Raw genomic sequence first — 14,657 nt, 5'->3', positions numbered from 1 at the left:
TGAACATATCACATTTTCATGGGCATGTTGGATAGCTCAAACACCTCTGGTCCTGAGTGTTCCTATGCTTGTACTTTATTATAAACATGTGAAAACCTCCAACAGAGACACTTCATACCTTCTGTGACTCAGTCCTTGTCAACATGACAAAGTAGATTGTGGAAAAAGCTGTGATTTGTAAATATCATGCACCTTCACATTCTGGCCTGGAGATATTCACAAGGCAGATATGCAAGAGGCAAGGGTACATAAATGTCACCAGTGCTATTACAGAAAATCATAGCAGCTTCACTTTTCTGGCAAGGTGTTATCTCAGTCAATGGGAATTTAGCAGATAAATTGTGATTTTATAGCAATTGTGATACATCTCACCATGAAGACTCAGTGGTTCTCTCCAGAGAGCTAGCATGTCTCCACAAGAGGTATAGATCATCCTCCTGATAGAAGCACAAAATCAATGGGACTGCTGGTATATATACTCATGCACTGGGAGGAAAATACACTCTGGATGTCCACAGACAGGACTTAGAAGTCCAGAGAGTATCGATTTCTTTGTTTTAACAGATGATATTTTCTTCCCTGCTGTCATCCTCCAAAGCCACCCCTTCTCATTGCAGGCTCTCAGACTAATTCTTCTCACAGGGAAGTGTTTCCCACTCCTCTGAATGTTCTCATCAGGACCTTTTCCATCAGCTATCCTTACCATAGAGCAAAGAAGCTTCTGGCTACTATTTATTTCAGCTGGTTGATGCAAAGTAAAAATAAACCAAAAGAAGAAGGCAGAAAATATTCTGTCTTCATGATTAATGAGATTTCTTGAGGGGAAAGCCTGGATCATCCACACTCTGGCACTGCGACAAACCAGGGGAATGTATACTGATATAAGCAGGCTCCTATCAGGACAGGCTGGCTGCGGAATAGGATGGCATTTGCTGATGGTGCATCTCTAGACAGAGTTAGAAGAAAATGCTCAAAAGCTTAATTCAGTCTTAATTCCGCTGAGGCAGCACAGGAAATGAGGCTTCCAGTAACAAACTGGTCATTAAAGAGGGCCTGGATCCAGGTCACATGAACTGACATCTGTGTCCAGGAGAAGATGTCTGGGGGACTGAACAAAATTTGCTCTATCACAGATGAAATTTCCCCTCAGGCTCAACAGTCCTCCTTCCTGCATTGAGCTGATACCTATTATCACTGCTTCCTTATCAACACAGGAATGAGTCTTTGTAACAAGACTGGCAGAGAGGGAAAGCACCGGTATTTAAAGGACCAGAGTGGGGGGGCTTTCCTGCAGAGAGCGTATTATATCCATCAGAGTTACACATATTAGCTTCAGTACTTAAGCTGCTCAATTTAAATGGCAAGGGGTGACCTGGATGAGGGCTTTCACTGGAGGGAAGGCTTTGCTTACTAGCCTTCAAAAGCCTAGTTTTAATGACTTTCAGAAGTATTTGCAGGGTCTTTTAGGCTGTAGCTGAGTCAGTACTGTCAAGAGCTGTTGACTTGCTTGAAGCATAGGAAGGAATAACCAGATATTAGAATTTTTTTTTTTCTGTGCACTACGAAGGAATCAGCTGTTTTCAGTGAGGGCTCAAAACTTTATTTGGATGCATTCTTCAAGAATTCTAAAATTAACCAGTAGCAAAATACATTTTATTTAGTGTATTTTCCTATGATGAACTACATTTGAAAAACCTATGGGAAATTTCCCAATAGAAAATTGCATGAATAGTCCTTGGTGTCATACTCAAGGCATTCTGATCCTCACATTAGCAGTTTTTGGGACCCCAAATCCCAGAGTTATCAACAAAGATGTGAATTCTTTTAACTTCCTCACATTTCAAGTATCAGAGTCCAGGTTGAAATGGACAAATACAGTAGCAGAAAAGCCTTACTTTAGTGATGTTGAAATCATGAAAATAACTATCTTCAAGCAGATAAGGAAAGACTAAATAAAGGGTTTAAGAGATACACAAGTCATCCCCCATGAAAGTTCATTTGGAGGTAAACACCAACACTCTTCCTGCTCTACAGAAGTCCCGTGCTTGGTGGGATAAGGTGAGTGTGCAATGTCTTCTGTGAACAGCATATACTGTACTCTGGTAGCATCACACGAACACCCAAGGACAGTTCCCATTGCCTAATTAGCTTTTGACCATGGTTTGCAGCCCCCTAACAAAAGAACACATTTTGCTCTGAACAGCTCGCTCTGCTGAAACCTTCGATATGTATTTTTCCCTGTCTTGGGATTGTTTTACTTTCTGGAGCCAGTCCATTTCCTCATCCATATAACAATGAGATTTTACAGTACAGTCAGTTTCATGCATCACTTCACTGCTGTGACTAAAATGTGACCGAGCCTTGGTGTGATTGGTGTGAAATCCTGCTGCTTTACTTATCAAGGACTGAAACCACTGGAGTCCTTAATTTAAAACTAGAACTAAAAGGTTCTGTGGGCTGGATGCAAATAACTTCGAAGTATTATTACAGAATGTCTGCATCAGAGATTCAATTTAAAGGCAAGGCAGACATGAAAAGATGCACTCGAGCTGTTAGCTGGATACTTGGGGTACAGTGTTTGCCCCTCCTTCCTCTTAAATCCTATGCTTAAATCCATCCTCATTTTACATAGCACTATGGCATGTGCTTACCTTGAAACATTGATCTTAATCTGAGGTAAGCACTGAAATCAGGGACTGCAGCTAATACTGTGTTTTATTCAGAAGGGACAGCCTTAAAGATTGGAGAGAAAACCTTGTGCTGCTGGTCACTGATGAATTTTAAAAAGACAGGTGGTCTGTTAGGGTTTCTTTAACACTTTTATCTGTTCCAAATTCATACATGTGCCTAACATTGTCATATCTGAATATTTTACAACTTTTTTCATGCTTCTGTTACAGACAGGTGGCAGCCACCTTGCCATGGAATTCCTATACCGCATGTCAAGACCTACAAGGGAGGCAAGATGGATTCAGGCAGGTGCAGGTCAGTCAGCCTAACCTCAGCCCATGGTAAAATTAAGAGGTAAATCCTCCTGGAAGCAAAGTCCAGGCACATGAGAGACAAGAGGGTGACTGGGAACAGCCAGAATAGATTCACGAAGGACAAATCACGATGGACCAACCTGAGAGTCTGCTATGATGAGACAACTTGTCTTGTTAAATGAGATGAAAGCAGCAGACACATCTGCTGATGTTTGAGAGTGATCCATAGCATCCTTGCAGCCAAGCTGCTGATATATAATGGGATAGGACTTCAGATTTGATAGGTAACTGGGAGGTCGAAGAGGCTTGAGCAAAACGGTTGGCAACTCCAAGTACAACTGGTGGCTGGTTACTAGCTGTGTTCCCCAGGGAGTAACACTGGAGTCAGTACTGCTAAAAGGTCTTCACTAGTGATCTGAACAATGGAATAATGTGAACACTCAGCAAGTTTGCCAGTGACATCACATTGGGGAAATCTGTCCACATGCTGCAGGGCTGCCTTTCAGAATGACTTCAGCAGGTTGGGGAAACGTGCTGGCAAGAACTTCATAAGGTTCACTCATGATAAATGAAAATTCCTGTGTCTGACATGGAATAACTCTGTGCATCAGTCCAGACTAGGGACAAACTGTGGCACACATCTGGCATACTGTGTCCAGTTTTGAGCCCCCTCCAGCAGAAGAGAAGGATGAACAACATAGGAGTTCAGTGAAGGGTGACCATGATGCTTAAGGTGCTGGTCCAAAACAGCCACAAGCAAGGCTGAGGGAACCAGGCTTCTTTAGTCTGGCAAAAAAAGACTAAAGAGGGTTTTAATAATCATCTCCAGCTTTCTAAAAGAGGTTACAGGAAGGATGGAGCCAGTCTCTTCCTGGATGTGCACAACAAGAACAGAAGGGGCAAAATCACAAGTTGCAGCAAGGGACATTTTATTGAGCTCTAAAAAAATTAATCACCATGAGGGTGGTCAAACACTGTGACAAGTGATCCAAAAGCTTGTGGAATCGCTCCAGTTGGAAATATCAAAATTTAACTACAGAAGGCCCTAAGTAACCTGATTTGACTTTGAGGTTAGTTCTGCACTGTGCAGAGGTTTGGATGAGATGATCCACTGAGCACCTTTGTAAACAAAATTATGCTATTAATCTATGATTGATACTAAACTGCCACAATGCCTATATGTCTGCTCCCCTTCCTGAAAGGTTGTTCACAGCACTATCCATATGGCCAGAAAAGGTTTAAAATACTGATTGTGGTCTACGAAGGCAACATGGATGTGTGGAACCAGATTTCAGCGTGACACTCAGCACCAGACTATGTTGACAACAGGCCATACAGGTCATGTTAAGAATCATCTTGTGTGTACACAGACTATAAGGCTTAGATCTGCAAATATGTTAAAATGCTCCACTAACATAAAGCCAGGGCTGTGTCAGGCAGAAGTACTGTACAAGAAGTCAAAGACATTCTGAGTAGTGCTGTAGCTGACTGAAGCTATGGTATGGTTGAAATTGAGCTGGAAAATGCAATCCCATACATACGATGAAGTCACATCTTCCACCGGTTAAATCATCTAAATGCACTGACAGTGATGAAATTATTCTTTTCCATACTGAATGTTGACCAAACCCTGTGGCTTTCGGTCTGCAACACATATGGCTGACAGTTTTTACTGTTCCACTGCACACGTTTAGTGATACCACAATAAACATTTTATTACATATACCTTGAAAACTTTGGATCTGTCCAAGTGTTTCTCGTGGGAGCTGGGGGGAAGATGCTGCACTACAGAATCACAATGACAAAATGAACCTCCTCAACAGAGCAACTATTATTTTAGAGGAATGGAGATCAGAATTTCAATGGGATTGTAACTGTCCGCCTGAAACAAAGTTCACAATATACAGACCTATTATACACTGGCAAAGCAATTATCAGCTGTAGTATGGGTCAAGTAGCAAAAGCAGGCCAAACTATCAGTGTCGTAAATAGACATAGCTTCATTGAACACCTTATTCCAGTGATAAACAATATGCTGCAAGTTTCACAAGCATTTTAAAAACTGGTTTAATAAGAAAAGCTTTCACTGCAGTGACTGACAGTCACGTCATGTAAAGCATGAGAGAAAATCTCATTTGTCAAGAAGGGGAAGAGTAGGGATGAAGATCTGAATTAGACTGAAATGAATGAATGTTTGTAGTTTGCATGCAACAGACAATGTGGCTCTCAACTTTAGAAGGGTGGAAGAAATCTCCTGGTTTTTAGGTAGGGAATACTTTAAATTAGCAGCTAATTGAGAAGGTTTTCCATCTACTTGGAATATTCACATCTGCCGTGAATGAGCGGGCATTCAGCATTTGTGATGACTGCACTCCCTGGCTGGTGCACTGAAACTTGCTGGCAGCCATCCCAGAATCTTTCAAGGAAGAGTACATGGATGTTTGCAGTAATTTATTGGCCACTGTTTGCAGCCCCCTGAGAAATTACATTCCTGAGTTAAAATTTTAACTTCTCGCTAGACCATTGTAAGTAGTGACAATTAGAAACTATTGTTAAGGACTTGGAGAAACCTGCCTGATATTGGGAACCTGTTTGGCAATGGACAGCAGAAACAGCCCATGAAGACTTGTGGTCTCATCTTGCTACTCCCCTTCTAGAGAGCAGTGCGGCTATGCCAGCAATGTTTATTTATTTAACTTGTAAAGCTGTCATTGCAGACAGATGTTACTGCAAGAATGTTCCACCTGATTAATTTCCTCTGATAGCCAAAGGCTTCTTGCATACTATTTCCAAAAATGAAAACGAGCTCAGAGGCATATGTAGTCTTGTTACTTACCAGAGTGTGTCTATCTACATGTCTTCCTGCTTCCTAGGTTTAGGGCGACCCCAAACCAAATCAAACCCCAACCCCCCCCCCCCCCCCCCCCCCCCCAAACATTCTTCTAAAAATGACCCCTTTCTCTATGTACTATCCATAAACATCTGGATCTACTTCTATGATGAGAAACTGAACTTTTTCTTTCTCCTTTCTTTCTCCATTTGTACACAAGCCATTTCACAAGCAGAGGTCTTTCTGAAATTATAAAGCCTTCTTCAATGGCATGTAAAACTTCAGAGTGAACAACAACAGATAAATGCAAACAAACGTGGGAAAAGTTAAATAATGCTTAATTGATGGCTGGAACTGTTTACAACAGTATCTCTGAGAAGCACTTCTAATATTATCAAACAGGTACACTGATGCTTTCAAAAATTTAAACTATAGGATGAAAAGATTTCCTTCAAACACATCTGAATGCTTCTTACGATGCTCTAACAGAATTGAAATATATTTGTTTGGAAGTTTAACACAATTGTAGTGTATGGCTGTTTTCTTTTTTATATCTACTTGTATTCTTGCTTTAATTCAGTATTAAATACTTTAATTCAGTATTAAACAAACCAATAGCTAGTGATATCCTTTTAGAGATGCTTTATATTTGTAATAGCCAAATTACTGTGACACTGAGGTCAGGTACAACATATTACAGTAATGCAAAAGGAATTATTTTAAAGGGCACACTTTATTTGGCATGACCTGCTTTTTTCCTAAGTCTAGGATGAGCTTAAGGCTGAATATTCATATTTTCAGAGTTTCTAAAATGTAGCAATGGCTAGTAAACCTTTCTGAGTATGTTTAAAACTGCTGCAAAGGTTATTTGAAACATCTACTTGTCATAATTTCACACAGGAGGTGTATACTGTAGTTTATAGCTTATACAAGGCCTCTCATTTAAGAATTTTGAAAGTGTGAATGTGTGTCTTCCCCTTTCTTTTCTGTCCATTTCTGCCAGTCTGGGTTTCACTGTGATTCCATAGTTAACTTTGACTACAGTGGTTAGCAGCAAACCTCACTGAACATATGCAGAATTAAATTTCAAACTTCATGTGGTTATTGCTGAGACATACTTGATACCAATATCTCACTTCAATAGTGGAAATAGAATCAAATGCATTTAACTCAACAGAGTTGCATCAGTGTTGCACAGGTGTGAGATCAGATTTTGTAGATGGAATGGAGTTATCATACATATAGATTTAATCAGCACACTCTTCATCTTTAAGGTTCTTGCAGGAGGTATGTAGGGAGGAACTGATCTGTGTATGTGTATATCAATGTGTATAAACACACGATGGGAGGGAGTAAAGAAAAGAGTAAGCCTTTGAAAAGACAGGAAGTACTGGATTCAAATTGTAACATAGGATAACTTACTTAAATGTAACACACCCACGCCCCCCCCCCCCAACAAAACCAAACGCACCAACTTTATTTTGGGTTGGTTTTGGGTTTTTTTGTCTTTTTTTTTTTTTTTTTTTTTTCAGAAAGTGGTCAGACACAGGTTGTCCAGAGAGACTATGTAGTCCCCATCCTTGGAGATACTTGAAACCTGACTAGACATGGTCCTGAGCAATCTGCTACTGGTGACCTTGCCTTGAGCAGGGGGGCTGGACTAGATAAACTGCTGATGTGCCTTCCCATTTCATCTATTCTGTGATTCTGTGTATTTCAGTTATGCTAAAATACTGTACTTCCTATTTTCTTGACCCTGATTCTTTGTAGATTATTGATTGAAAAATCAAGAAAACATACCATTTAAATATAATTTATCACAGATCAGTGTTGTCAGAATTGGTATTCAGCAACGCCGCCTCTTAAGCTCAATTTTGTGGCAAAATTTGGTATGAGCAGAGAGTTGGATATGAGTGAAATCATTACTGATTCATTTATACCATTTATATGTCATGTTCTGAAAATGCTGTGAAAGATAGGCAGAGATTACATCAAATTGTTCTTATCTGCCTCAGGGCTGTTCTAACTAAGGAGAAAAAATAAAACCCAAGCTGGAAGCAGAAACAGATAGATATCTGTAATAAATGATGATATAATCTACTGCTCTTTTTGCTGCAAGGTTATCCCAGTGCCTATAAACATTCCTCAGAGATCTACAGTGTCTCTGTTTAAAAGCTTCCAAGCGTTTCTAATTTAAGGACTTGTTAAAGCTATTCCCTACTCCTGACATCATGCAAGAACAAGCCTTTAATCTTGTCTGAAGTTTATAACTAAATAAAAATTCTTAACTGATTTTTTTAAGGATTTGATTGTGGTAAGGTACTTCTGTCCAGAGTGTTGCTAACAGTCAAGGAATTTGCCTTTTAGTTTGAAGACAAAAGACATAACTGCTATAAAACTTTTCTTATCCCTGTAATCAAAACACCACCAACAAAAAAACCTATTAAAATAAATCAAGTGTTAAAATAATAACTGGAGAACTCTATGGTTTTTACATTGTTTTGTTATGCAAGAAGCTGAATTACTTTTATACTAAATGGAGAAACCTTTGCACATTGGAATTTTCTGAGCACTGGTAGACCAGACTGATACCTACAGCCTACATGATCAGCATGAACAGAGCAGCAAATTTTATATATACGTGGTCATTTAAATATATAGGGTAGTAGGCCAAATACAAACTGAGAATCAAACGAAATCTGGAGAGCAGAACCAGTATAGGATCCCAGTTTCTAATCAGCTTCTCTTAAAATCAAAAGAGACCCTTTCTTTCTTTTGTATACAAGTCTATTGATGCCAAACCCAGCCTGGGAATAAGGGACACACAGATCATGTTTCACAGACCCCTAAATGAGATCAAACTGATCTCAGATGTGAAGTAGTGGCAATTAGGTGATGTTTTTCACAAAACATGGGCTGTTCTAAAATTTCTAACATGCCAAAAGGGAACAACATAAAGGGGTTCAGTTTTCAGTGAATGGGTGCTGAGGCTTTACCACAGATTCCTTTGAAGTGCTGAGCCCAAAACCAGAGACAGCCAACATCTCTTGGAAAGTATATGCCAAAATGGCTGTGCATCTACTAATACATTGCACAAAGGTCAACAGCCATGAGACAGCCCACATCCCTACCATTTATCTCTCACCCTACAAGACAAGGTGGCCACATGCAGACTACCCGCCCGCAAGGGCAGCTGGCCTCTGCAACTCCTGGTTCATGCCCAGCAATGACCTGGGAGAATGACACTTGGCCTAGGCGAAAACTAAGCAGAGACCAGATGGACAATTTAGCAATATAGTGACTGAATTTCAGGGCCTGGGAACACCCCTTGACACTGTTTTCCCTCATACAGGTGCAGCCTATATATCCCTGTTAAGGTCAAAGCCTCATCATTTAATAGCAAGTAGGTTACGAACATAGAATTACAATCTTCTCTCCCTGCTTAGCACATGCTTAACGTAGGGGGGGTGAGATTTGAGATGCAAATAAGTGCTAGACTGCACAGAATCAGAACTGTGATTTGGGCATTATAATTTTAAAGTTATAAAGAAGGATGCATATGAATACATATAATTGGAAATGGAAGACTGTTAACAAGAGAACTCAAAATATTTCACTCCAGATCTTCTGTGAAAACTACAGCAACTATCATCCTGGAGAACCCTAACAGACAGAACCCCCTAGATCCGCACTTACACATAAAGGCAATTTCAGCAGGCCCTTCAGTGCATGGTTACCCCAGAGCATGACTGTCTCTTCTAAATAGTGTTTCTTTATCATTTATTATTATGAGTTTGTACTGCTAGCTTAACATCTCTTTGCTTTACCATTTGGTGGATGATTTGAACTAACAGAAGGAAACAAAAAACACAACCCAGAAATGTGTGCTTTGCTCAATTACAGACAAAGATGTTAAACCATAATAATGTTTCCCACCAACATAATGAAAAACTGTGAGTTGTTCACATCCTAAAAAAAATCAGCTGCACATACAGGTGTCTGCACCAGATGCTTCCCTAAGCACAATGTGATAAAAGTGATTATTCCGCACTCAACAGAGAACAATCCCTAAGCAGGGTATTTAAAGGAGGATGATATTGCAGGTAATTAGGAGCCCCATGCCTTACACATAAAGCAATGTTTAAGAGGGTGAAGCTGAGAACCATCTGTCCTTTACACATGGGCCTATGTTTTATTTGTGAATTCATCTTAATGATGGGCAGTTTTCAGTCTGATTTTGCAGGCAAGATCCTACTCAGTCAGAAAATGATTAAGGATTAAATGACTTAGCCCTGGTTTTAATAGGTGGTACTTTGCCCACTGACTCCAGCAGGAATATGGGCACCAGAATCTAATAGCTGACCACTGGACATTCCTATGAGGAGTGAAGAAATATCCTAGTCTTGCCCCAAAGTATGTACACAGTGTTTTTTCCTACCTTTGGACTTCCTGTCATGGTAGCTCCTGCCCCGATAATGGTGGCCACTGTCTGTGTACAAATTCTCAAGATCTTCTTGCCAGGAGTCGGGGTTAAAGTGTTTGAGCAGATCTTCCACCGTGTCAAATGCAGCAATGGTCTGATCCAGTGCTTCTGCCGTGAGCGTAGGGTCAGTCACTGATGGAGAGGGATAGGATACCCCCTAAGAGTGACATACATCTCAGTGTACTTGGAACAAATTACAGCACCACTTAAAACAATTGAAAGCAGTTACTGAGAAACTTGGCTCATTATTGACTGAAACAGTTGCCTTGGGCCATCTTTTGAAGTCCTTAGCTAGTCCAGGCTCTGTTATACCTGTGTTTTCTCTTTGCAAGGAGAAGACACCAAGGAATTCCTAAGGAAATCCCAGAGGAGACACAGGGAGTGGAAGCACTGCCACTGCTGGACTGTCAACATGCACACCCACCCCTAAAAGGGGATGATGGTTTGCACATCTACAAATATGTAACGGAAATGTCTTTTGAAACTACTGTGATGGCCATGACCACAGAATGGAGGTGCCTTGTAGTGCTGGGGTGGTGCCTGTGGTGCCTTCACAGCTCTGCCAGCTCTGTTGGCAAATCCGTAATAGGCAGTTCAGAAACCACAGCAGAGAAAGACAAAGGCAACAAGTCCATCAGACTGTCTTTCTTTCCCTGGTCAAGTTGGACAACAAATTTGGCTTGCTTAAAGACTTGAAAAGATGGCTCTTTATTCCCAAGAATACCAACACCAGTGAATGCCAATTCTCCCACCCTTTTATCAAAAATAACAAGTTACTAAGCAAATGACATAACATGGGATATTTGAAACTCAGCAATGTAACAATGAATATTTGGATTACCAACACAGTGATATCCTCACAATTATATCATAATAGCAAATGGAATACTATTTCGCACCAAAATAGCAAAGTACCATTCTCTGAGCATATTTGGTTCCCACTGAACTTGCAGCACAACTTTATTTTGACAGATTGCAGCAATTTAATTTTTACTGGAAAGGATGTTAAACATTTTTAATAATAATTATTTAAAATCACAATATTCACTACCCTGTATCACTTTTTCTCTTGTCTGAGGACAAAGCCAAACAGTATGTATAAAGTATGTGCAAGAAAACCAGGTTTGTTACTTTCTGAAGGACTACAATCAAAATACCTGATTTTGTCCAACAAGAAGCTTAATACAGCACAAGACTTGTTTGGATTTTGGTCTTGTATATTAAAACACTGTGGAAAAAACCCTAGAAACCCTATTCTCTCATGAAAACCCAGCTCTGAAGTAATGTAGCAGAAATATGCCATTTAAAATTAATGGCTCCCCTAATAATTTTTTTGCCTCATCTCCCATGTAAGTGCATATATTAAACTATTAATTTTTGTGATTAACTTCACTCAGTTGGGTAGCAATGAAAAGGTCAACTAATTTGAGTAAAGTTACTCACTTATTTGCAGGATTGTGTCCTTCAGTGCTTACAAAATAGTTTTAAAGTATACATGTCTTTTAAATAAAACATTTGTCTTTACCAGTAAGTTACAGTCCTTGATATTTTACTGCATATATTTGCTGAAAGTATGGAGAATCCAAATCATTTAAAACAAGAAAAAGAAATAGAAATCATTCCAATAGCGAGGTCAAGAAAGCCTAGCTGTGCTTTACTACTTATCACCAACAGCACAAGAAGTTTCAGAGGGCCCACTTGTGATTGCAATGCCTCTACAATGCAGTGCGAAATAAGACACAGTGCAGATGGCTGTAAAAATTCATGACCCACTAAAAGGAAAGGCACACATCAAACCGCCTCTCCTGACTTCTAAGTGGCTTGGAATAGAGACCATCAGAGAAACAGGAGCCCTAGGAATTGAAAAGCTCACACCAGCAAAGTGAACACAGTGTTGTTATCTACAACAATGCTGCAGGAGAGACTGCACTGTGGGCGGGCATCACGCAGTGTGCTAATGCAGTCTTTGAGGTTACAAAAGAAAAATGCACCCATATGCTATTTGCCTACTGAGGAGAGCTCAGTGCAGCTCATGGCTCATCTGTGACTGCAGCCCAACAGGGAAACGTTAGTCCCTGACTGCCTCTCAAAAGTAAGGGAGATGGTGCAAGGATGCTGAAGAAACAGCAGCATAAAAATCAGGCCATACGTGTGCGGCTTAGAGGATGCAAGAGGTTTTTTTCACGTGCTCAACTGTGCATTTCATTACAGATCTGCAGGTCAGGCTGTGAATTTGCAGGGCAGCAGGGATTCCCCATTCCTTTTCATATAAAAGCTCCTACTCAAGAGATTTGTGCAACCTCATTCGCACACAGAATAAAGCTTAACTTTTTCTCAGTGACAGCCAATTCAAGAGGAATTATTTCAACAGCTCAGATAACCTACTGGCAGCGACATCATGTGACAGGCCTAAAAGCAACTTCAAAGCTGCCAACCCAACAGCCTCCCCTTTGTCCTGCCAAGAACGAGGCGCTAGCTTTAGAAGAGCTTGTGCTGTCATAATCTGGCTTCTGAGATCACATCCAAAGAGAGGGCAAGAGGAAGAGTGAAAAGCAAGAAGTAATGAAGACCAAAGATTTTCCACATTAAGTACCTCTTCTACATTTCTTAGAAGCATTCGATGCGTTTTTAATTTCACGGGACACAAAGCTATCGGGTTTTGTCAGTGCTCTTACCCTTAATTTCTGTTCCCTCATTCTTTTCTATTTTAAACCTGTATTGTGAAGTTGACGGGCAGTTCAATGTACATCACAGTTGTTTGTCATAACATTACTTTACAAATAATGGAAGCTAACCCAATAAGGAGTCAGTTTGTTTCCTTTTTTTCTGGGTTTGCTGTGTTGGGTTAAAGGCAGAGGTACTAATTTTAGCTTTCTGAGAAAAAAAAAAAACAACAACAAAACAAACCCCAACAAAACAAAACCCAACAAAATATAACTCTGTGATATGACCTCAGACAAGGAAGAAAGAATTCGCGCACTCTCAAATTTTCATTCTGAGAGCTGTAATGTATCCAGATCCTAAAATGAGTCTTTGTATTGCCTGTGTGTTTGAGAGGCAAAACTTAGTTCTGCCGTGCTGAGTATCAGCAGAATACTGTGTCATGTCAGCAATGGACAGGTCTGAGTTTGTTCTTCTGTCTCTCAGGATCACAGCAGAGTTCCTGAACCTTTATCTCCTGAATAATTTGGATGTCTTCCAGCGTTTTCCTTGGTGTCTTTGGGAAAAATTAATCAACCTCTCTACTTACTTTCCTTAAGGATAAGAAAGGGCTGCGTGCCCAGTGGAAGAAGGTATATTTTATTACATTGGGCATGGCATGGGATAACTAGTGAAACCAGGGTTCTGCTTCTGGTTTAGCTGTAAGTTTCCATGTGACCTTGGGCATCAGCTTGCTACCTATGATATTTGCACTGAACAACTTTTCTGAAACAAAGAGATGTGAAAGATAAATACACTTTTTTTTTTTTCCCCCAATATGAAAAGAATACTGGATTATTGTTTGGCATATCATGTGTTTTATGATGTTAAGGAGAATAACTAACATGGCATTTACCATATACTTCATCTTATTTTCATAGTTTCCTGATGAGGGAGCCCCAGGCTTACATTTTCAAACATCTGCCTACCATGTTGTTATAACAAAATATTCTATCACATAGGTGTTTTTTTCCAACTCCATATTAGAATGAAAAATGAGTTTATGTCTTTCAGTAAAACAGTGTTTTAGCATCTCCTGCTTGGCACATCCAGCAGATCTGAGCCCTGCTGACATTACTACTCAGAACTTTCAGCACAATTAGTTCATGGCTATCAATGCATCATATCATGAAGGACAAGTGTCATTTGCAAACTCAAGGGTAAACATGAGTGAAATTGGCTTAACCTCTTCTAATTTTGGCAATACAGAATTTTCTCTCTACTCACTGCCTGGCTTGGACAATAGTCAGGAGAATTTACCCATATTTTATTTACTCTTCCTGCACTGGCACGTCCTGGAAGCTACTGTAACAAAGGCGCTACCACTAAGCCCCCTTTGATGAATGCTCCAAACACTGGTCTCAAGTCTGCTTTAAGCACTTATCCTCATCTCATGTATTTTAAAAGGAGATTACAAGAGCTGTGACACGGTGCTGACCAGCCAACAGAGCACACAGAAGAGGAATGCCCATAATACAAAGTCTGATACTACATTGCTGTTACACAGAATTTAACTTTACTTGGGAAATTAAAGAGGGGGCATATTTTTGGCTGATGACACAAACATAATGAAGAGATAAATAAAATTTTATACTGGATTACTTGTTTTCTTCCCCCTGTCCCCCCCCCCCCCCCCCCCCCCCCAAGTTGCATTTCAGTG

At 40.1% G+C, this 14,657-nt stretch overlaps 1 protein-coding gene across 3 annotated transcripts in view; it reads right to left on the bottom strand.

Annotated features, from left to right (window-relative positions):
- The window catches only part of PDGFD (platelet derived growth factor D), a 147,327-nt gene that overhangs the window by 17,063 nt on the left and 115,607 nt on the right, over nt 1-14,657 (bottom strand). For all 3 annotated transcript variants that reach the window (XM_040584457.1, XM_040584459.1, XM_040584458.1), the window contains one exon: nt 10,253-10,454. In XM_040584457.1, coding sequence (XP_040440391.1) covers nt 10,253-10,454 — 202 coding nt within the window. The remainder of the gene's footprint in view (nt 1-10,252; nt 10,455-14,657) is intronic.

Source organism: Falco naumanni, chromosome 2 (assembly GCF_017639655.2).
Source record: "Falco naumanni isolate bFalNau1 chromosome 2, bFalNau1.pat, whole genome shotgun sequence".
Taxonomy (NCBI): Eukaryota; Metazoa; Chordata; class Aves; order Falconiformes; family Falconidae; genus Falco; species Falco naumanni.
Note: the sequence above shows the minus strand (reverse complement) of the source record. Positions and strands in the feature narration are given on the sequence as shown.